The sequence below is a fragment of the Stylophora pistillata genome, chromosome 2 (assembly GCF_964205215.1).
Source record: "Stylophora pistillata chromosome 2, jaStyPist1.2, whole genome shotgun sequence".
In the NCBI taxonomy this organism is placed as follows: Eukaryota; Metazoa; Cnidaria; class Anthozoa; order Scleractinia; family Pocilloporidae; genus Stylophora; species Stylophora pistillata.
This window is the reverse complement of record NC_142520.1, coordinates 8424468-8449293: the sequence shown is the minus strand read 5'-3', so window position 1 is coordinate 8449293 and position 24826 is coordinate 8424468. Positions and strand designations below refer to the sequence as shown.

The 24826-nt window shown below is 37.8% G+C and overlaps 1 protein-coding gene and 1 long non-coding RNA gene across 4 annotated transcripts in view; one reads left to right on the top strand and one right to left on the bottom strand.

Moving 5' to 3' along the window:
- Window positions 1-24826, top strand: part of LOC148736978 (uncharacterized) — a 323637-nt gene that overhangs the window by 244453 nt on the left and 54358 nt on the right. The window lies entirely within an intron of this gene.
- On the bottom strand, window positions 1217-23327 carry LOC111335132 (polycystin-1-like protein 2). Its single transcript, XM_088749221.1, has 15 exons — window positions 23300-23327; window positions 22594-22968; window positions 19072-19455; window positions 12627-12710; window positions 11820-12315; window positions 10809-11400; window positions 10234-10404; window positions 9443-9568; window positions 8926-9111; window positions 8403-8651; window positions 7121-7849; window positions 6540-6773; window positions 4769-6025; window positions 3843-4011; window positions 1217-3436 (listed from the first exon to the last, which is right to left on the bottom strand). The coding sequence occupies exons 1-15, from the start codon at window positions 23325-23327 to the stop codon at window positions 1770-1772; spliced, it is 6747 nt and encodes a 2248-aa protein (XP_088605347.1). The 3' UTR covers window positions 1217-1769.

Here is a 24826-nt window from a genome sequence, read left to right as displayed (position 1 = left end):
AACTGTAATTTGTTAATGCACCTGAGCTATTTAGCTTCAATATTAAATTTATGGTCAATTAAACGATGAAGAGCAGTTTAGGTGATATAATTTATCATATATATAAATTGCCAGATTTTTCCATTCGGAAACAATCCATTTTACACAGCGAATTCATTGGGAAATAGGACAATTAAAACTGTGACGACTGATGTCATACTGCTGTAATGGCATCGATGGAAAACATAAGAACTATGCCATTTTTTTTTTTTTCATTCTGTCTTTGGGGTGTAATTCGTTAATTTCTACAGGATAAGGGTGTCGTTTTGAAAGAAAACATTTTACATTTTGAAAATTCAAAGAAGCAGGAGCCGAATTGAAAAGAAAACGCAAAGATAAACCTGTCACGAGTTGATCTGTCGCTGAAAGCATCTACTGTAAAATTTCCTCGTACAAACTCGTAAAATTGTAAATGTACTCACTGCAAACTAATTATGCGTTAATATTACGATATAGCATAGTTATTTAATAGTTATATTAGAAAAAAATCCTTACGCTTTCATTGCTCGTGTCAGAATATGGCTACATGCTTCTTGCTCCGATGGTTCTCCAACGAAGAATTTTGATTTAAACTTCCTCTCCAGGCACAACATTTTCAAGAGGCAGTTTCAGATACCACTATGCGGCTCAACCCGAAAACCTGCTGAACAAATGTGGTTCTGACAACCAAGAACGCGCTCGCAGAAGCTAGCCATGGAATAAGTGACTAAAAAAGTCTCTCTTCCCCAGGAAGCACTATATTGCTCACTAGGGACTATAGGTTTCGCCAGGGCGGCGGCCCACAACATGATTTCGTTATTAGTATAATTCTCCGAGGACGCGTGAAACGTTCCTTGTTGGAGTCAGTCATTGTATATGGCCTAGGAGGGGAGTGGTATATTAGGGGGGATCCCATGGTCTTCAGGGCGAACCGTGAGGGGCTAAGTTGTTACCAGCAAAGTATAAAGGGAGACTAGAAAGTTTCTGTAAAAAGCTTTTTAAGACGACTGTCACGACAAAACGATTATGAATTGAAAACTGCATAATCGTGTCGTCTCCAAATTAAAATAACCTTTTAACATGCGCCAAACCACACCTCGTTCATTATTCTAAGCATCCTTTGGGTGTCTGTGTCGTAGAAACTTGGACAAGCATAAGGGGAGAGCGGGTCAACACGTTAGAGACCAGCAACATGATGTCAATTTTGCATACATAACTTTATTTCCGTTCGAATTTCAGCGAAGCATGGGTGGTGCTAGTTTCTCCGAACAAAAGCGCTAAAGAAATAAATAAGTAAGTCTAATTCAATGAACACACCTAATCAATTTCATCATAACAATACAATAAATAAAACGAATAAAAATGTTAAATACGATAAAGAGAGGTCCCTAGTTACTAAGAATAAAAGTGATTGAAAATATTTACAGCAAGTATCACGAGACTCTATGACACATATATTATCCTTCAAATCTTGAATACGGGCCTTCAAATCTTAAATACGGGCCATGTTAATATACAATCACTTGGCTCAAATGAAAAGTCGTATACAAGTTCTTCCTCTTGGATCAGTTCAGAAAACTCTAAAAAAAAGTTCCGTGTTTTTTTTTTTCTTTTCATTTTTCGCTACAATCCTGCGACACGCTGAGGAACTCATTGCGTCTCTACAAGATGTCTTGTACTCAAATATCCGTTTTTCATGTTAGTTTTTGATGTAGTTCTTTACTCTTTTTCACATTTTCTTATTATTGTCTCTAAACCTTGAAGTCTCGAGCCTTTGCTGTTTTTAATAACAAATAAAAATCTTCGTCTTCTTCTGAGAACTCTGAAACAATTCTCTCCAGTCGTTGTAACAGGTCATGCTTTCTCTGGCCTAATTTACGGAGAGAAGACTCTACGACATCCTCTTGAAATCTCACTTTCTTTTCTTCTGGACGTTCGCTGCATTCTTCATTGCTTTCACCTTTGAGAGATTTTAACATGTTGCTTATCTTGTCAAAAAACGATTGTTTCCTCGTGCTGCATTGCTGTTTACTTATTGTTCCTCTAGATTTTTTCTCATTCAAAGCTACGGTAGCCTGACTTTTTAAATTAAAGTTCAGATTCAAAATGTTCTTGGAGTCAAGGCCAACGTTTCCTGAATGCTTGTCTTTTGCGTCTTCTGACTTTTGGAAGGTTCTCAACTGACTCAGTGTGTTACTGATTGCATCTAAAAACTTTTTTCTTTCTTTTGAGGCCGAGCAACGGTGCTCATCAATAAGTTCATACAGCTCATCTCCGTTCACATTATTCTTAGCATCCGAAAGGGAATCGTTCATTATAACGATAAAAAAGTTCATGCACAGGATAGTAAGAGTAAAAAGAATTAAATACGCGAATACTTTGGAGTATATGGTATTGGCCTCTGCTAGTTCATTGATCGGTCTAGCTTTCACTCGACCAAGAGCTAGCTCAAGTTGGAAATAAGCTCCTTTTAGCACCGAAGAGTAGCGCTCAGATACACAACCAAACATCAAGACACCGAAGTGCAAAAATGCAACAAAGAAAACTAAAAAAACAAAACTAAACGAGCTCAAAGATCGTGCAGATATCTTCAATGTTTTGGAGAATAGAGCAACGTGGTTGTTGAAGCGAATGATTCGCAAGAGCTTGGTAGTGACGATGAAAATCAGGATACCAAGGACGGCGTTTTCTACTTCTTGGCAAGTGATAGCTACTTGAAAACTTGGATTTGCGTAAATGTTTTTATGCACTTTGCCCATGGTTGAAATAACTTTACTCTGTCGTATCATATAAGTCAGCACGGCAAACAGAGAAAAAACAATTTGGAATATTTCGATCCAATTCCATATGGACCTAAAATATCGAGAACGATGATTATAAAGCCTCAAGCTTTCTCTCCCAAAGTACAAAAATACAGATACAATGAAGAGAAACGTGCAAATCGAATAAAACTGATGAGAGGAAGTGTCAGTAGAATCAATTGACAGACTGTGAGTTTGCATGGAAGCTGTTTTCAGCCCAGATGTTTGAACCTCGTAGAAGTATGTGGCAACACCTAAAACATTTACTGATGGATTAAACGTGGAAAACTCTGCGATGACCACTCGAGTTTTTCTGTCAAGCCAACCGTTTTTTTGTAAATCTGTTACTATGCTGAATCCTGTATGATTCTGATATCCGAGGTCTGCTACAAATCCTCCTCCATGATAATAGGAGAACTTTCCCCACCTAAGTATAGTGTCGGTGTCTTCAACATGTTGATATCTCCATGGCCTCGGGCAAAGACGTAGCAACTCGTCATTCCTCGTAGCATTGTCAACAGGCCTCCAGCCTGGTTTATTGTACGCGGCCGTGTCTTCGTTCTTTATCGAGTATCCCTCGAAACATTCTTCGATATAGTTCGGGACTTTACACTGAGCTACATTTTGAAAAATAAACGATTGTCACCAAAGAAGCTTGTTTGGTATTCATTGTACTCAGCGATTTGTATCATTTCAATCGCACTTTAAAAAGGCATGGACATCTCTGTTATGAAAAATAAAAGATAATCTTAGAACCCTTAGAATTTACCTAAGGGATAGAGGAATGCCGTTGATCGATTCTAACTTTTTCGTTGAATAAGAAAGGCAGCTTTCCGCTAATAACCAACTGTTAGAAAGGTCAGAAGCCGAGAGATTTGACACTATTATTTCACTATCAGAGCCGATTATACGTGTGTGACTATAAAGTGTAAAGTTAAGCGTGTATGTGTAAATAGCCTTGGCACTAAAATCCAAGACAATTAATAAATAAATAATTAAACAAACAAACAAGGAAACGCTTACTCGATTTCACTCTGAGTTGCCTTATTCGAGCCATGCCGACAAGAAGAGAGTGTTTATTACCAATATACATCGTTTTCTTCTCCTCTTGACCGTTGTACCATCTTCCGGAAAACACTCCTGGGATGTAAACTCTTTGTAACCAGTTCCAGTACATAGTGTTGTTTTTCACCTGTATTAATACAAGATCGTCGGATTAGATATATTTCGTTTGGTTTATACGTTTAGCTGTATGAATAGATGAGAAGTTCGATCTACGCAAACGAGTAAGTATTTTTAAGCCCGTTTTTAGACTATTATTTGTAATTCCCAAAATTATTTCTATTTCCCATTACACCCAGTTCCCTCAAAAATTAATTTTTGTTTATTTATTTCAATGATGTCTGAATGAGTTAGCAGCCACTTTCTAAATCTCCTCCTTTAACCCTGTAACTCCCAGAAGTGATTAACATAGAACTTCTCCCCAAGATATCCATAAATGATTCAGTAAACAGGTAATGAGAATGCTCAAAGTTATCATGTAGAGTTTGAAGACTTGATCTAACACCAAATTCTTGTAACTGATTCTTGTAACTGATTCTTGTAACTTCTTGTAGCAGGAGGGGAGAATTAACAAAAGGATCTTGGGAGTTCAAAGGTTGATAGGATGTCAATCTCTTTAAGGCATTATACCACTCTGCTTGGAATCTCTCCTTAGTCTTGAGTCTCAGTCTTGCTCAAAACGTCAGTCCCCATAGCAGAAAGTGCCTTAGCCAATGTCTGAGTTGTCTATAAACAGTTTTATTTTCCGGTTCTTCAGCAGGCCGTCAAAGTAATATTTCCCCTTGTATAATCATATTTGGACCCCACATAGGAATAAAAGCTGTAAGATCAATCAAACACGGAAATTTCAGCAATATATTAATCAAAATCAAATAACGTCTACTCACCCTGCTGAGGCTTGGTAGTCCATCTCTGATTGATTTTGTCATCATGTACCGATGATCATTTCTATTTCCATAGCACACTACCATTAGCAAGAAAACGAAGACCAGGTATGCAACCAATTCTGTGAAGTAACGTGTCAGGTTCTGTTTCTTAGCTTGTTGTCTCCTCATCTTTTCCACATCTGATAATTGCAGTGCCCAAAACTTTTGTTTAGAGTACTCAGTCTTAGCTTGCTGAGGGCTTTCAGAGGCATGTACTTTTGATCTCTTTGCCTTTATCCTTAAAATGGCTGCAATAGTTAGAGCTGTGAAGAACACCTTTACTGGTTCCTTGATTGTTACGTCCTGGGCGAATGAGATAAGCATCGAAGATAGCCACTGCTCGCTGACACTCTTTTCCCAAATTAGACTGTAGAAGATTGAAAACGCAGCCGAAACAGTACAAGAACAGAGCAACAAAAACCAAGCGATACCAGTGATAAGGGTGCCTTTATGACAGTAGCCGTTGTTTGTTACACACTTTTCAGCTCCTTTCTGAAAAAATAAAGCTATGATAATGTTTATGGGTGCCACAACAAGTGCGCTTTCAATGCCTGTCACAACTTGTCTCCACGACATTTTAAGCGGTCCAACTTGGATAGGCAGTTCGTAATTTCCTTCTAACTTATAGAACATCGCGTTAGCAAACATGGATGTCAAAAGCACTGACAGGCAGCAAGAAAGCCGCTGTACTCTTGTAAAGCGGCTTCTTCGTAGCTTCGCTGCAACTGAAATCCAAATATGCCACTCCGCGAGGCCTCTTCGCCAACGTCTTGCAACTTCACTGCCGAAATCCAGATGATTTGAGGTCTTGTAGATTGTTCGCTCGATGCGCCCATCTCCCCGCTCAAGAGCAAACCACAGATTCGCCATAAATTTCCACGACTGGTTAGTTTGTACGTCCCGAATCAGAATTTCCTCAAGAAACCACGAAGGACTATTTCCAAAATGATCATGACCAATCTGTAGTCCTTGAATCGAACCAAGTGATTTATTAACATAAAGTACAAAAACATCGGAGTTACCTCGAGAAAATAACATATTAACTGCACCAGGCTCTTCTTGGCTGAGATGAAGAATGCCACTCTTTCCGTCAGAACCGTAAATCTCCAAAGCAACATGAGCAGTCGTGCCCGAATTTTTCCGCACACCAGTGGTAATCACAATTTCGTATTCACATGTACTGTTTGGAGAAGATGGAAGGTGGATCGGGGATTCCTCCTAAAAAAAAAAAAACAAAACAAAACAAAAAATGAAAAAGCATAATTTATTTACTTGACTAGCTAATTCATATTTTCAAGTAGATTTTTTGTTTCATTCCAAAAATACATGGTAAACCCTGGAGACGGTTTAATCTAATTGACTATTAATTCACAATCAACAAATTCATCTCAAAAAGCCTTTCAAGCAAATAATGTAAAAAAAAAAAAAAAAAAAATTAATAGCCTTGTTTTTCTTAACCCTTTAACTCCCAATGGTGATCCATATGTGATTTCTACCTTTTATATCCAAACATTATCCAGTAAATAAGGAATGAGGATATTCAAAGTTATCAAGTAGAAGAATTTTTATCTTCATCTATTAGCAAATGTTCATGACTTATTCACAAAATAATGCTTAGCAGTTGGAGGTATGAATTTATAATGAGATCTTGGTTGTAAACAGTTATACAGTGTAGTGGAGAGCAAACCCCGTGAAAATAATGGTCAAAAGAAAAATCTGGTTCTTTACTAACATTTTTCGCGTCTTCCTTGTCGAATTTCCTTACGATAACAATTGCAGACACATAACACAACAGAACCACCGCCATAGCCACAATTACTGCAATATTTCCAGTCTCCGGTAACTGCTGCAACTCGACTAGAACCTTGTCAAAGTCAATAGGATTCGGTTCAACTAAAAGACTTCCTCCAAATGATGTCAAATGATTGCAGCTACAATTTATGAATCGGTCTGATGCTGCCAAAACCTGGAATTATAAATTAAAAGGAAGATGTAAGTGATGAAGTTTATCATAATGATTTTGGCTGCAGCTGCTTATCACTCTGTACCTTTCTCTTTTAAGGCGCTGCTTAGCTTATGTTGGTTATCAAATTTTTTCGATCTTTTACGATAGCAGAACCAACGGAAAATGTTATCAAAACAACGTTTGGCCTGAATACAATGATAAGTCTAGTGAATGAAGATTATTACAATACCGTAATAATTTTTCAAAAATTACTAAGAAAGGAACGACTTTTCTGAAATGTGTTGAAAGCAATGCAAAATTATAACAATAATTATTGTCCTAAAGTTCATTTTTAACTTTTCACTTACCCGACAGCCAGATGATATCCACTTGTCAAATGTTTCTGACCAGTAAACACAACTACCTAAGGCCACCTTCAGAGTGTAGTTCTCATCTGTTGTAGAATCATAAACTGGAATCATAGGGACATTTTCATCCTGGGGTGGGGTGGATGGTAGATCTTTAACTTCGACGTAGGAGCGCTTCCCTCGCTTTTCTCCTAAACAAGATCTTTTATGTCTTTTGTGAGATAACTTCATTGTGGCGTTGGCATTTTTTACGCTAAGAAAGTATTTCCCTGGATGCTCAGCCAGAACTTGTATCGGTGCATTTAGGGAGCAGACTGTTTGTCCTTGTCTTTTGTCACGCGCACGTAGCATCCAAACGCACATTTGGCCTTGAAAGATTGTGGCATTGAGGTCGTGGTCTTGAGATGTTGGCCGCTGACCAAAACGCATATAGACAAACAGATGTAGGGTTGGGTCTTGAGGTTTTATTTCCAGGATTAGCAAGGTGTTTTCATATTTCACGCTTATCTCGTGGAAACGTATATCGTCATATTTCGTGAAATACCATGACTTCTCTAGAAATTTTTTTCGAAGTTTCGAAGGCGTAACTATGACGACAATGTCTTCTGTGAGATTAGATACTTTAATAGGCTCGCTATAGTTGTTTTTCAACAGCAGGGTTACAACATGAGAGCCAACTCGCTCCTTTGTGCCGTCCCAAGTGTAAGGGTTGAAAGAGAATGACAGCATCTAAAAGAGTAACAATATTTCAGCTTCGTTTGTTTGTTTGTTTGTCTGTTTGTTTGTTTTTACAAGGGATTTCGTCGTACTATTAAACGTAAGCTTATGCACTGATGAGGCCCAGAAGGCCGAAACAGCACTTTATACTTACATTAATAAATATATATTTAGAAAACAATGAAAGAAATATACAATTTTATTCGCCTGGTCACTTTTTTTGAAATATTTTAAAGCGAGAAATATCGGGCCAGAGCGAAAAGCGACGACTAAGGCTTCTGAGAGACTTGATGCTGTTTTTAACTCAAGTTTAAAATCTATTTAAGGCGATATTAAGAAAATCAAGCTTGATTCGATTCGATTCTTTTTGCTATATTAAGTGTTAGAGTTGAACAAGTCAAAAGCAAAATAATAATTAGAGTTGTCTCTGGATATAGGCAGTCCTCAGGGTACCTAGTGTGCTACTTTACTACTTTGACTTGACTGGCGTCGGTATTAGCGGACAAATACTTTCCTGATCTCGCCACGAATACATTAAGTTCACCTTTAGGGCATAAATACCTACCTTAGCATCTACAAAACTTGTTTTTTTCACTCCGGAGACTATCAACAGGCTTTCAGACGGTAACCTAAACCGCCCTTTTCCTGCTTTTATTTCCAGTCCTGAAAGTCTTTGGCGGCTATATCTTCCAAGTTTCATGGACAATTGCCCTGCTGTGATTGTTATCGCTTTTTCATCAGGGACAGTCAAGGCCAGCAATGAGTCTGTAACGTTATCGAGGACCTTCATCGAAATCTTCACTAACATCTTACCCTGTAGAAATGACACAAATAGACATAGAATATAAAAAAAAATTATGAATCGTCAAAAGTTCGAAACAAAAAGGTCCGAAATCTGAAAAAAGAAAGGAGTGACGGTGAAGTTAACAGCAATCTTCTGTGGACCACTCACCAATGAATTAAAAAGTAATGACCGTGGGGTGGAAAGAGAAAAAATAAGAATTTGCTGGCACACACGGATACGTTAGTAAAGAGTGTTCATTTAATTCGTAGACTTGTCGACACCACCTAAATGTACGCTACAATACCTGTTCTTGAAAACTTGATTTTGAATCCTCTGAAGCAATCACGGCTGCTGCCTTCAACACGCTATTTAAACATAAAGCCAAGTTTTCTGCTGACTTAGTTGTCAGGTGTATATCTGCTACGTCTTTTTTCCGGGCGAGAGACCATAAAAGGGACGTCATTGAACGGACCGCAATCAGGGAGATATTCTATGGAGTGCAAATTAGATTGAGCGGCTGAAATTGGTTACTTTCAGTTTTGTTTTCATTAACCTTTGTAGAGATATTCTGGCGTGAGTTAGTTAATGTAAGTTCAATAAATCACTAAGTATGACTTGGTGTTTTATGCTTCCTTTTTTTTAAATTTTTTTAATCTTTATCGTTGTTGTTGCTGTTGGGTTTTGAGCCCGTCTGGCTATAAAAAAAAAAAAAAAAATCGACATATATAGCGACCAAAGTTACTCAAACATTAATATAAAATATACATATATGTGTCATTCTTTCAGTTGTGTCCCATCCAAAGCAATATTATGTAACTTACCAGTGACACGTGGTTCACTTTATCCAAAAGTTGAAGAGCAGAACCGATAACTGATGAGCTTTGAAGCAGGTCCAAGACATTTTTCACTTCCAAGGAAGAAACTTCTACTAGGATGTACTCCATTACCTTGAAAGTAATAAACACGTACAACTGAAGGTTATTTTAGGCGGGAAAGAATCAAGAAAGTAGACTATATCCCACACATGAGGCTCATTCCAAAGAACTGAAATCCTTTTAAAGGTATGTTTATACTCAAAGTATCAGGTCTCCTGATGATATTGATACTGACAACTATCAAAATGATATAATCGCAAGTGTGTGATTGATCCTAAGACATCGCTAGTTGGAACATACGTCCAAGCTGAAACTGAGGGATGTGTACCGGTTATTTACGCCAATGGAATATATTTTAAACTTCATTTTAAGATGCTGAAAGTACTCTTTTGAAATTCAACTCAAGGCTGTACAGCGTTTACATTCTATTCATAAGAAGCCCTCTTTGTTCCGGCGCAAGAAAAATGTAAAGACATAAAACCTGTAAGCCATGATTCCTGAGCATCACAAATTCCAGATATTGAACATATAAGGCTCTCATTTACTAAAAAAGTATGCCAATACACTTAGTGTAATATATTTGTTTGTTATTCGAAAGTTGATGGTTTGATATATGATTTTCGATACAATTTTATTTCTGTTTCTCTCCAGGGAAACTCTTTGTTTATTGGATTTTAAGATCACGATGAACTAGATTGGCTTCACTATTTAAGTATGCATTAGGCTTTTAAAAATACCTTGTATCTCTCCTGCAAATCAATTGAGGGTTCTTGCAAAACTGATTGTATGATAGAGTTCGCACGTAGCGCCGCTTCTCTCAGGTTTTCACTGTTGATGGATTCTTTGAATAAACTTGCCACGAGGAGGTCTGTGATATTTGTCATGTTTTCTTGCTGATATGGCTTGATCTGTAAAAGGTCAAAAGCAGGTATCGACTTGGTTACACGCCTAAAGAGAGTTTGACAGCATAAATACTTGTTTTTCACAAGCTGGGAGGTCCGTATTGTAAAAAAATCTACCCAAGGTCTTGGAAAGCCAAGACAGAGGGCACAGTTTTTCCCAATAAGGACCGACCCAATGGTGAATATCATTAATAATTTTTTCTCAAACTCAACGAAATGTAATTTGGCCACAGTAAAAAGTTTTTGGAAAAGCTCTTTTTACACTCCCCTACCCACGCGCAGCATTATAGTTTCTTTAGAACCTTGTCCCTTTTAAAGAGAGCTTAATCTAAAGTAATAGAGACCAAAAGAAATCAATGTGTTCCCACTTTATCTCATGCTAGAAATTAAATTAATAACTATCGACCTACCTGGACTGTCAAAGGGACTGGGGAAGCAGAAATTCCAAATTTGTCAGTTACTGTAACGGTGAACTTGACAACAAAGCATTCTTCCTTGTTCCCAGGCGGTATCTTAGCACTTATGGTGTTGTTAGCGCCACGATATAACACACTGTAAAGACCGTTCTGTAGCCTGTATTGAAACTCGTAGGACAGAGGGGTGCTGTTACTTTTCCAGTTGCTACAGCTAAGATTAAAATAAGTTTTCAGTGAGGTACCGTTTGCCGGAGTGATCGAGCAGTTCCCCTTTGTGGGGGGTAATGCCGTGATAATGTCGTAAGCACTCATTCCCCCTCTAGCGTCCGTAGTTGTAATGAGTAGTACCAGGCGATACTTGCTTCCGCCAGTAAGGGAACCTCCTTTGATAACAATATAGCTTGAATTCAGTGGTGTACTTGTGATGTTTCGTAGATTATGTTTCCTTTGCCAGGTGATGGTGTTTTTTTGCTGGTAGAGTATCCATTCAAAAGAAGATATTTTAGAGCCCTGTAATCCCATGCATAAAGATTGGACTCCAAGTTTAACCAAGGGACTCGTTTTAGGTTGGCAGTTAAAGAAACATCTAGAATGCGACAAAAAAGATTAGACCATCACTCAGCGAAGAAAAGTTTTGAACTCCTGTTGTCTGACGAGAGTATATGTTAAAATTATGAATAACAGCAGCAACAGTGACTGCGATGTAGCTCTGATATGAGTACCTGCTAATGAAGTGACTTCAACAAACAATAACGGCAATGTCAGCAACAACAATATCATTAACAGCAGCAAGAAAGCAACAAAAAACGAAGACAGCAGAAACAACGAATACTAACAAAACCAGTAAGAAAATAGGAAGAAAAGGACAACAGAGGCATCAGCAGCGAAAATAAAGAGCAAAAGCAAGGTCAAGAATAAATAGAGGTATAAACAACGGCAACATAAACGAATGCAAAAACAATATGAATAACCCAAAAACTTCAAAAGACAAAGGAAATCCCTAACCTTTGATATATTTTTGGGGGGTCTCCTTCTAACAAATGGATTACTTGATAAACGGTGGAAATGCGAGTGTCCTTGGTCACTTCCAGTTTAACTATGTAGGTCTGATTCGGAGACAAAGTTTCCTTGTTTAGGGACAGTGTTTCGCCAGATGCTGTTCCATTATAATATATAGCTGACTCGTTTACTGTCGTTGGGAAACCTTTGTTCGCTTTCCCTTCCACTTGTTTTCTGGAGTGGTCTGCTGTGATTTTGCCATAATGCCAGATAAAGTTCATTCTTGATCGGTTACTACGCGGATCTTCCGGGTCATATGACAGTGAAGCATTCAATGTTATGTTTTCCTGAAGTCCTCTGGTTACCTCGGCGCCACCAGAAATTACTGCAACGAGGTCTTGTTCTGTTTTGCAAAAAATTGTCTTTAGTTTAGAAAAAAGATATTTTTTGTTGTTGCTAGCAGTCTTGGTAAATTTGACCGATATTTTGTTACCAAACTTTCAATATACAAAATTATAGCCGCTTCTAGTCATCCTGATCTTTTTCTCACTGTGACAGCCTATCTCAGAGACACCCCAACTATTTCTATATAAGACTCGAAATACTTATATTAAAACGAGGCTTAAAATGAACTCTGTTTTACGGCTTTTCCTCCCTTCCTCTCTCCTTGCTTAATTTACAAATTTTGTACTTAGCACCGTTCTTAGAGTAAGTTTGTTGGATCTAGGCACTTAGCAGTTTACATTTTGTAGATTTGCTTGTCTGGTAACGGATTCTTTATCGTACTTGCAATTGGCACATGTTCTACGTTACCTTCAGCATTAGATGGTGGGTTGCAAGGTGGTTCAATGTAGACCTGGTGGTAGTCCTGTGAGGAATTTTGTCCGGAAGCTGAATCTGCTTCAAAAAAATTACAAATGAAATGAAGGGGAAGTAAACTATTAAAAAAAAAAAAAAAAACAAAGAGAATGTATATTGGTCTCTTCTAAGAGTTACTACTATTCAGTAAAGCACTTATTCATTTTTGTCAACCGCTGCTTTGCGCCTGTAACGAAAGGAACGGATGTTTTATTAACAACATCAGTTTAATTCCAATCAGTATGAGATCATCGTGCGTTATTTTCTTACACTTGGTATTGACCACTACTGAATTAAGCGGACCCCCAATTAAATGGGCACCCTCTTATAGGCGGACACTAAGCATGGTCGTGAAATAAATGTCTTACTTTTCCTTCTTTAACGAGCCCCTATTTAGCAGACAGCTCTATTAAGCGGATGCGGCTCTTAGCTCTTAAATAAATTATATTTTGCTAGTTTCCATTGTAAAATAATCTATATTAAGTGGACACCGGAATGAATTGACATTGTAGTGTATGTGATTACGTCCCCGCGTATAGTGACTGTTTTGCTGTCTTGTTTTTGCATTATTACCGACAAATTAGAGTTGTTGATAAAAGTTAATGAAATTGAACTCTGGATAGCTTTGTTAGCGATGTGGAACTTTATCACAGTTCAGAGTAACCGTTGAATGTCAATCGTTTACATAAATTGCGCAATTTTTACAAAACTCTATTAAGAGCAAATCTGTGCAAAAATCAAACATTGGACGGCAAAGGCAAGAAACTAAAATTCGCTGTTCTTTTGCATACAAGTAGGCTTTAGAAAGTATACAATTGCTGTGCAGTTATTTCCTCAAAAAAATTATTTGCTTCCGAAACTACGAAAACGTGTTGTTTTTAGTCCCGGGATCGATTTGGCGACACCGAACAGGTATAAAATAGGTCATGAGTCACTCGACTCGCGTATCAAAAAAACTGCGCTAGAAAAAGCTATCACAGTTCCAAGTTGTTGTACAAGTTGTCATTGTCTAGACACCGTGATTTCATAGAGATTAGATTACTTCCAGTATTCAAGAAAAGTGAAAAGGTTATGGCTCTCCATTGTTGCGTAAAACGGTAGGCGATAAACAACGATAATTTTTAGCATGTGCCTCCGCTCAGAATTTCGTAAGATTACGAATGATAACATTAGAGTTGATGATCTTTCATAATATGTAAAGTTTACTTTGCGGAAATGAATTTGGAATTTTTTACAATTTTTTTTAAATTCGTGAAGAGATTAGAGATTAGATTACTTCCAGTATTCAAGAAAAGTGAAAAGGTTATGGCTCTCCATTGTTGCGTAAAACGGTAGGCGATAAACAACGATAATTTTTAGCATGTGCCTCCGCTCAGAATTTCGTAAGATTACGAATGATAACATTAGAGTTGATGATCTTTCATAATATGTAAAGTTTACTTTGCGGAAATGAATTTGGAATTTTTTACAATTTTTTTTAAATTCGTGAAGAAAGACAAAAAAATCACGTCCTCCTGCTGTGTACATGTGATCATCAAGACATTGATATGATAAAAATTAACACGACTCCGATGCATGTAGCAAAGTAAATATAATAACCTTAACTCAAATATTATATTCTTAGCTGTTCATATGAGTCCAGAGTTTCAGTCTGTTTTGCCGTTTTCTCCATTCTGCGGTCTCTGTAAGTTTGACATCTGCACCGTCACTTCATGTCGCGGCTCCATCAAAACAGCTGCTCCTGAAAACGTCTAAACTTTCCGATTTGTATTCCTTGTGTGCTTGATACGACGTGTTGGTGTTCTTTGCGACAAAATTCATTAAAAGACTGATCGAGCCGACTATTCAAGGCTTATGTTTAGAGTTTTCTACCATCGGTCCTGTTCATCAATTATCTGTTTGACAGACTGTATGCAAATTTGTTTCGCTTGAATCTATAAAAAAATTTGCATAGAGGCCGAACGAGCTTCAAGTGCTTGACAGTCGAATTTGTTCATGGAGTTGGGGGGGAAAGGAAGTATGCGGTCTCTTTCTAAAGTGCGTTACTTTGGGGTAGCAGATGCGCATGAGCATTGTGTTACCCGCTAAACTCTTACTGGCTTAATGAGCCGGGCTGACCCGCCTAAACACGAATATATGGGACAATTTCAACCTGGTTAGCAGGGATCCCGGCACCGCGATACCAGGATCTCGGCTTACTGGGCCGGCCCGGTTGTCATGTAATCGCGAGGTTGATTTTTGTTGCGTTTGACAAACGTGCCGAGATCCCGGCAAACTGACACCAGCCCGGCTAATCGAGCCAGCCCGGCTCATGTAATCAGGCCCTAAGCCGGTTTTGATCGTGGCTGCAGCGGCGGGCTTCTCTGTTCATAATAAACCTCATGAATGAAACTAAACAAACGGTAAAATGAAGCACTTTAAAAATTCGAGAATATCATATCCAAGTTCGGGTCAGTATATTTGCATTTGCATTGTTCTTTACGCTTTTTGAGTTGCCATGATTTCTAAAACAAAAACAATTTTACATATGATGCACGATCCTCGCAGTAGATAGCGCTATTCAAGCAATAGCGAAAATCAGACCTGAAAAAAATCAGGCCTGTACGGGATTCGAACCACTGACCTCTGCGATACTAGTGCAGCGCTCTACCAATTGAGCTAACAAGCCAACTGGGAGCAGGCCGTTAAGTTGATTCGTAATAAATTGCTTAAATAAAGCTATAAATTGCCTAAATAAAGCTATAAATTGCTTAAATAACGCTTAAATAACGCTATTGCTTAAATAACGCTATTGCTTAAATAACGCTACAGCACTGACTATTTTCAACGACTGACTCTGGAAAGCTGGTTTACTAACTTAGAACAGACTCCCCTAAACAAATGTCAACAACTACCCGCTCCATACAAACAACTCATTCACGACATAAACATCACAAACGACCGAAAAAGAACGACCTAACTTTACCGACAGATCGAAACAGACCAATCACGACCGACTTACGTCACTTGAGTCTTACAGCCAATAACATCAAGTCATCTACTTGTTGCGCACTAAGTTTTATCAGATGAAATTGATTAATGAATTGTGACGTTTTATTGCTAATGTCTATAGGTAGTAAAAAGTCTAAAACAAATTATGAATTTTTATCTGAACACAAAACTTCTCATTCACAATATTTGGATCTTATGTCAAAAAATTCCCGGCAACTTTTCTTTTGGAGTAATAGTAATAGTAATCAAAGTTTAATGTCTTTACGTGGGGCATGGTTACCCATACAGCCCGAGCCAGAGGCTCATGTATGAAACGCAAGACAACAATCCACCCATCCCACCCCAGGGAAGGACATCCATCACACAGTAATCTCGTGCGTGGGAAATTAAAGTCTCCTACTCCTAACCCTGCAGGAGACGGGACCACCATTTATTCGTCCCTATCCGAGAAGATTAGAATATCTAACCCATTTCTTGATGTTATAGAAAGGCAGCATATTCTTCTCAATTATTTTAAGACCTTGAAAGCTGGTCCGGCCGGGGATCGATCCCTCGACCTCCAGCAAATCAGTCCAGCGCTCTATTCATTGAGCTAACCGGGAGGCGGTTAAAAGAAGAAACTACAAACCACTTGGAAAATAAGAATATAAATTCAGTTATTGCAAAAGCCAATCACATTATGCGTTTTATTAAACGTAACCGTATAAGGGAGCTCAAAAGAGACCTTGTTAAAACCCTATCTCTTTCACTGGTAAGATCACATCTCTACTACGCGTCTCAACTGTGGGCTCCCACTCTCCCACGTTAATGGTCGAGATTGCAAACGTCCAGAGCAGAGCCACACGTTTCATATGCAAAGATCCCGGCCTCTCTTGCGAGTAACACTTATTGGAACCGAACTTCCCCTGAACTATTGGCTAGGATCTCTAGACATTCTCTTTTTCTTTAACTGCAAATTATGTTTAATTAATCTGAAAGGAAACGACCGCTTTGAGTTTTGTAGTGGGCGCTGCCGCCGTGGCGCCTCTGGTCTTTTTCTCAAAAGTAAGAAAGCTAAATCCTTACTTTATAGACATTCCTTTTTTGTAAGAATCTGTAACATATGGAACGCCTTACCAGATAACAGAAAAGGAACTACCGTCTTTCGTAAAAAACTAAAGTCTTTCTTTCATCTAAGACTTGGCAAAGTCATCCGTTCCTTTAAATTAGTTTGTGTAAAATGTCGTCGTTTCAATGCTCTTAATTATTGTGCGTATTAACCAACTGTTTTTCTTTTGTTTGTTTTGATTTGTTTTTGTTTCTCGTTTTTTGGTTTTTTGTGTTTTTCAGTCTTGAGGCTTATGAATGGGTTGGGTTTCAATTTGTCTGCTTTTAGGAGATAGAACAAGGTAATCCACCTAGTAAGGGACAACCTTGTCCTATTGTAAATTTACCTGCCTTTGGCAAACTGTTAAATGAATAAATAGAGAATAAAATCTAACAATTGCGTGACAAATCTATTTATTTTTACAAAATGAATGCTATCGGAGAAAACTAAAACAACTTCTATCATATTGCAAGTACTATGAAAATGCTATTTATAGCATTCGAGCATTTATTATTATCACTGAAGCTCACATATTGCAGATGATAAACACAGTTGGTCTTTTCTTTCTATGTCACCAACTTCACCGAAGAGTGAAATTTCTGTGAATTAAAACCTTTGTATGCATAGCAGCGCAAAAATCCCCGAAAAACAACCCTATAAACGGTGAGTTTATAATTTCTTCTCATATTTCAAATATCAAGCATTTATTTGACCTAGCATATAGAAAAATCGTTTTTTCAAGCTACCCTACTTTTCACTCGGCACTAAAATAGTAAATAGATCGGAAAATCCGTATTTTATTTCCAATTTGAATAGTGATCCTACTTTTTGTGAAAACATAGGGAGAAACTATTCTAAAAGTCTGGGTAATAAATAAGTTCTTCGCTGCTTCTGCAAATACAGACAAGGCCTCCAAAAGTTGGGCTAAATTCGACCTTTAAATGACGCTAACTATGCGTGAATGGAATTTTATCAATTTTCTCGGAAAAAAAAAGAAAAATCTTTCAACAAACTACATGTGTCTTCGTTTGTTTTACCTATATGCCTACCTAATATTAGAATATGAGCCAACTCGACTTTTTACTGTTGCAGGTGATTTCTGAATTTGTCCGATTTTTAGCGACATCTTAATCATTTATATATATTGCGCAAAACTCTGTTATTTCCAGAAATTTGGGACAATATGGCGGAGGCGATTCTCGTGTTACAAGCAAAATGGCACCGAAACAGTGAAAGAAAATGTATGGGAAAAGATAGTTTTTTCAAATTAGCTGTTTAACAATGGATATTCTTTCGCTGCGTAGTTGCAAATGTAGCCTGCATCAGTTAAAATGTCCATCGCTACGAAAAAGAAATACTCAAATACAGGCGTACCTTTCTCCAAAGTATACGAGTAAACTCCTAATCCTGATACCATTTTCCTATACAAACTCTTCAAATCTGCTTCGACTTGGTGTTACAATTCTTTTGTCGTGGGAACAACCTTGTGAAGATTCGCAAGTGCGTGGTTCGACATGCATTCTGCAGAAGTTTGCTCAACTAAACCGCTCGTAAACGGTCGAATATGTTGGCCCACAAACTTTCCTCGAGCCGGGAGACTCTTCGTATTTTCACAGAGCTCAAGAGCCAAATACGCCATTTTTAAACACCCCAATTTTTGGAAAAGAAGAACACGAAAGATACAAATTACCATTTTCCTTGTTTTGTCGTCTCGTTTGGCTTTCTGGGATAGTAAGGTACCAGGCCTTTCTCTGGTGGAGTCTTACGAAAATAGAAAGTTACGTTTTCTCTTAACCTCCACCTTCGCCATATTGAATTGTCTGTAATACGATATACCTCTGACATTTCGTAACGGGCTCGAAATATCCCCGATTTCTGGTGATGTAAGCGGTCTCCTCGCTTTCAAATGGACGCTGGGGAAGCTCCCGAGGGTGTCGGCTTCATAGACGCTCCACTTTACTTTATTTAGTCGAAACAAAGCAATAAGCAAAATGAAAATGAGCGATAAATAAAAGTTTTCCTAGCTGCTGTTACTCGAAAGAGTGATTGTAGGTACTCAAACCGCAACTGAACCATCTGTTATCTTTCCTTTGCTCACAAGAGTAAACCTTGGACATGTAAAACATGAAAACATCCATTGAGTTGTCTGAGATCTAATATACTTATGCAAATATAAACTTGATCATGACTTTCAGAAGGTTTATAATCTCTGTGGTAAGTTTGACAAAGGCTAGCATGATAATGTTTTTGTTACCCCTAAGTGCTTCTGGTAATAAAAATAACTGATATATAACATTTGTTAATATAGAAAGTTTTTTTTACCTTTGGGAATCTCGCAAATATAACGCGAACGGCCAATGTTATCATCAAATATACCCCATGTGCCATTACTAGACTGCTTGGATATGTGAGCCATATTGCTGTCACCACTTGGCTCCCCTTCTCCCCATTTGGAAATCGTCAGCGGTCTTCCACTCACCCACGTCCAACTTTCAGCCTTTCCTATTAAACCAATATTCCATCTATCTTCACCGAAAAGAATAGTTCGCCTTTGCACCTCGTTACTGATGAAATTCCACTCTTCTACGGTTTCGATGGAAACTAGGTCTCCTCCTAATATTTGGCAGGTGGCTCTGCTCGAGGCCCAAGACCAGTACCACCTCGAAAACATGTACCAAGAGTTTTTAAAAGATCGAATGGGGCACTCTATAAAATAATGAAAATAAGAACAAAAGTAATATCATGTCGAGGATAAAAAAGTGATAATTATGATAATGATCACAATCACTATAAAGGAGAAAAAATAGCAATAAGCTAAGAAACGTAACGTATCTCTATTTTCTATTTCTATCCGCATTTTTCAACATCTGCAGTGTGTTTGATCAATATCAAAGGAGAAATACCCACATGCATATGAATACGAGTGGAATAAAACACAAGTAACATGGTGTTGCTATTGAATCGCTCTCGTTAAGTTTACATCATTTTCGTCTTTCATTAGGGTCAGTGTTGTTGTTGTTGTTTTTTTTTTTTATTGTTTGTTTGTTTTTCATGTAGTCAGGAATAAAAAATAATTTTTTTGAACAAGATAAGTTCTGCAAACCTGTAATGTTCTGTCTTAAAGGTGACATTTTCTCACATTTGCCTAAAATCCTGAGGTCAGGGAACCAGGATCTAAAAGCCACCCACAATACCTTTCTGGTATATCACTTTCCCACACGCTTTTTTCTGATACAATTGTATAATTATATAATTATCGCTCGCTCTTACAAGCACAAGCAAAAACACAAGAATACTTCGATAAACGTGTGCTCGACAAATGTTGAGAAATGTATCCTTTCGATCGTTTTTCTTTTGGGCGCTTTGCCCGCCAAAAATTTGCTGTGGCTTGCTGCACAGCAAAATAAAGGATGATCGCTATAACATGTCAAAAAAATAACGGGAAGCTCTTTTTCGGTGGGAAAGCAGCTCTTAGCAGGAGTGGTATTTGATACATATATCGTCATTACGGCGTCCTCTATCTAGGATATTCTATTTTAAATGATTGCACTTTGACTATACATAAGCTCGTGCTGTTATTTTACTTATTGTACATCGCTTATAACAAAGTTGACTAGCAGCATGAACCACCTCCCTTCCCCGGTTAGAACGCGCCTAAAAGAACGCATAATTAAATGTAAGTGAGAGTTATCCCAATTGGAAACCGCTAATGCGCACTGGACACTTTATTTACTGCTTACACGCACAAGTTAGGAGAAGCTTTCGATATAGTGAGAGCAATATATTTACCTCTTTGAAAATTAATCATTAAACTGAACTTTTAACGGGACCAGGGCTAAGCAGAAATGGTCTAGCACTTAATATACTTTATGGGTGGAATGTTTCCTTACCCTTAGGTAATTTACAGATAAAGACATTTTCATCATATGAAGAGATACCGTTAAAGAGGCTTTTATTCTTGGATATTTCCGCTTTGTCGTCGTTACAATTTGGCTCAAGATCTCACCATTTCCAAATATTCAGTGGTGCTCCACTAAACTACCATGTCCAATTCCTATTCCCACTCCAGCAATCCTTGCATAAACCAATGTGCCACGTATTTGTTCGAGTCCTGCAAATACCGATCCCGATCCCGATCCCAATCCACCGTAAACGTGTACCAAAAGTTTTTAAAAGATATAATGGGGCACTCTACAGAATGATGAAAATGAAAACGGAGATAATTATCATGATGATGATAAAAAAATGATAATTATGATAATGGTGATAACGTAATATAATCACAATTACCGTTAAAGATATTAAGAAATAGGCTAGAAAACGTGGCCTATTTTCTATTTTCCATATTTATTCGAATTTTTCAATATCGGAGGGGTATGTTTGATCAGTGTAAATCAATACAGAACATCTTTCTTCTTTACGGCGTCCACCCTCTCTGATCTGTTTTTTTAGAAGATATTTAACTTCACACGTCTGTGAGTTCATGTAATTTTGGTAGTTGGGTTTTGGAATATCGATAGATTCATCGCGGAGCTAATCCCTCTCTCCGCCCTCCATCTTGTCGAGCTTTTAAAGAAAATGTTAACTGTGAGTGTAATTTCTCGAAAATTTACAACCGAAGTTACACAGTTAACCGTATACAGTTGATACCAGAATGGTTGTCAGAAAAAAAAAATATAGCGAGAGTGCATACGCACGCATCGGTCTCAAAAGACAATTAGAGTATCCGGTGATCAATTAGTTCAAACAAGTGAAATAGATAAAAAGATATGTAAAAAAATATTAGAAATCAGGGGAGAAATACCAACATGCATGTTAATAAGAGAGGAACAAAACAAAAATAACATGGTGTTGCAATAGAATTCGCTCTCCTTAAGCTTACATGAGTTTTCGTCTTTTATCGGGGTAAATTTTTTTTTCGTTTTTTATGCAGGTTAGAATAGTAAATTCATTTATATAAACAAAATAAGTTCATCAAATCTGTAATTGTTGTGCTTAAGGTGACATTTTCTCAGACTTCCTCGAAATCCTGAGGTCAAGGAGCCAAGATCTCAAGACTACCCACAATACTTTTCGGGGCTATCATGTACTCTTTCCGACACGCTTTTTCCGAAACTATTGTATCTCATTATCGTTCACTCGTTCAAGCACAAAGAGGAATACTTCGATGTGTTATTTTGAACACAACATACAAACACTCACCGACTGCAGTGAACGCTCGCTCGACAAATGTTGAGAAATGTATCCTTTCGATCGAGTTTCTTTCAGGCGCTTTGCCCGTCGAAAACTTGCTGTGGCTTGCGGCGCAGCAAAATAAAGTATGATTCTAGAACGATGAAACTTTTTATACAACATGTGTCCCAAAATTTTTCATGGGCAACAAATAACGGAAAACTCTTTTTTGGTCGGAAAGCAGCTCCTACCAGGAGTGGTACTTGACACATATTTCTTCACAGCGACGTCTTCTATTTCGGATATTCTATTTTGAATTATTGCACTTAAACTATCTGTAAGCTCATGCGATTATTGTACTTATTGTATGACACTTATAACAAGGTTGACTAGCAGCCTGAGCCACCTCCCTTCCCTTATTTGATCAGAACGGGCTGAAAAAAAAAAACGCATAATTAAATACAAGTGTGAGTTCTCCTAATTTGAAACCGCTAATGCGCACTAAACAGTTTATTTACCGCTTACACATTCAAGTTAGGAGAGGCTTTCGATATTGTGAGAGCAATATGTTTACCTCTCAAAATTAATCATCGAAATAATTTTTAACGGGACCAGGGCTAAGCGGAAATGGTTTAGCACTTAATGTACTTTATGGGTGGAATGTTTGCTTACCCTCAGGAAATTCACAGATGAAGGCATTTTCATCACGGTAAGAGATACCATTAAAGAGGCCTTCATTCCTGGATATTTCCGCGCAGTCGCTGTCACCATCTGGCTCAGAATCTCGCCATTTCGAAATATTCAGTGGTTCTCCACTCCACCAAGTCCATTTCCGATACCGATACCGATTTAAACCAATATGCCATGCGGTAGTATTCCAACTATTACGCTTTTGAATCTCACTATTGATAAATTTCCATTCTTCATCGGTTTCGATGGAAACAAGGTATCCTCCATGACTGCGGCAGACGTCACGGTTCTCCCAATATCGTCTTCCCAATTTAGTAAAGATGTACGAAGAGTTTTTGAAATGGGTACATAGAATTTCTATGAGAAGCATAAATATATAAATGAATAAAAGAAAAAATACATATTTTTAGAGCATAACGATGATAGCAATAAAGATAATGATGAAAATGGAGACGAAAAATACTGTCTATATTAATAATATTCATGCCTAGCTAACAATGAGCACCGAAACTCGTTACTTCACTAAAGCAAAAATTAGAATTAGGTTTAAGGTGATTCCTCAGAAAATAAAGGCTATCGAACAAATTGTTTTCAACTTTCCCTACATGTTCCCTACCAGCGTGTGTTTCGGAAAAATACAATAAAAAAGGAAGATCATCGTGCTTGTGCCTGTACACCCCATCTATACCTGTGCTGGCTCTAACCACACGCGTCATTTCATCGGCTCACGGTACATCAACAGGACTTTTGCACACTTTTAGTTGTATATTTTTTACCGTCGACGATTTTTTTTAAACTTCTCCAATTTAAAAGGGATAATTTGTACACCAAAATTATGTAGTAAGAAATACAGGTCAGCGTGCTCGTCCAAGAGCTGAGGACCATTGTGCCTTTTTACCTGGTCATTGATTTAAAAACAATATCGCGTTCTCAAAATACGCGCGCGTTTTCACCCGATTGCGTGATTTTTATGCGCAATACGGGATGCGCAATGCAATACTGAGGAATCACCTTAAGTTTTAAGGGTCAAAATAGGGGAGATCAGGGTGAAAGCGTTGTTATTCTTTGTTCGTTCTTGTTCAGTTATTGTTTAGTTTCTTCAACTCACGTTTAGATCCACAATCGGACGGATGTACCAATGGAACATCTATGACTGATTATTGTAAATAATCAAAATTTATTGATAAATCAGCCTCATAATATCTTTTCCTATTCATTTTAAGATACATAAAATTTGAATTACACTGCATCACCTGTTCCTTGCAACTCCATCATCAAAGGAAGGATGACTGCAGAAGAGAAAATGAGCAAATGCATCGATTATTATATCAAGAATAACATTTGAATCAATGACAAACTTTATTAGATTTCTAGTTAGACTGGTACTGATGCATCGTAGCGCATTTTATTTGCTACGTGATCTTTAGCCTCTGCCAATAACTTTTATTTCCTTCCCTTGGGAGCTGACGGAGAAATTGTAAAAACGAGTGTTCTTCGCGAAAAAAAATGTTACCCGGCTATTCGGAGCGCATAAACTATTTACCAGGGTACCTAAGAGATAGTAATGCTGCGGTATATTCTGTTGATAGTGACGTAGTTTACGCAGTGATTCACCTAACTGCACGCTCAAGACTTACATTTACCTTTATTTCTCAAAGTAGTGTCGAAATCGTAAAGTGTTTCCAAAACTAAGATTTAAGAGCACCCTTCTTACAAATGATATTCTGTCGGAGCACTTTATTGCGGGTTTAGTTAGTTCATTGACTACATACCCCGATGAATGGAATTTTGGTATTTTTTTCTATTTTTTTGCGGGAGAGGGGTCGTCATTAATACAGGATACCTAGATGTAGGTTTTGAGAAACGTATCTCTGAAGTTATTTCTGCGGGAGAGAAAGTATATTTAAAAAAGACAAAGAAAATAGTGCGCGCAAAGAAACAATCTTATCCGACTTTGCCAAAATTGCAGATGGGGAAATGATATTTTAAAACTTGCCCTTATTATCACATAGCAGAGGACAGTCGTTCTAAGATATCCTAATAAGAGGTAAAATTTATGCGACAGCGAATGGCAGGAGTCGCACAGGCGTATCAACACCACCTAACGGTCGACCGCCTTTTGCTTTACAGCTTACCGGCGTGTCGCCTCACGCAAGTTAGACTTATTTATTGATCAAGTAACTCCTATCATAGTCTTGTTCAACTGTCCTTCATT

Excerpts from the sequence above, each read along its gene's own strand:
- LOC111335132 (XM_088749221.1), bottom strand. The coding sequence starts at position 23,327 with ATGACGCGTGTGGTTAGAGCCAGCACAG. Across the intron at positions 22,969-23,299 it reads TGTGGTTAGAGCCAGCACAG|AAATTCTATGTACCCATTTC; the intron begins GTATAGATGGGG and ends TGCTTCTCATAG. Across the intron at positions 3,437-3,842 it reads GCAACTCAGAGTGAAATCGA|CTCAGTGTAAAGTCCCGAAC; the intron begins GTAAGCGTTTCC and ends TTCAAAATGTAG.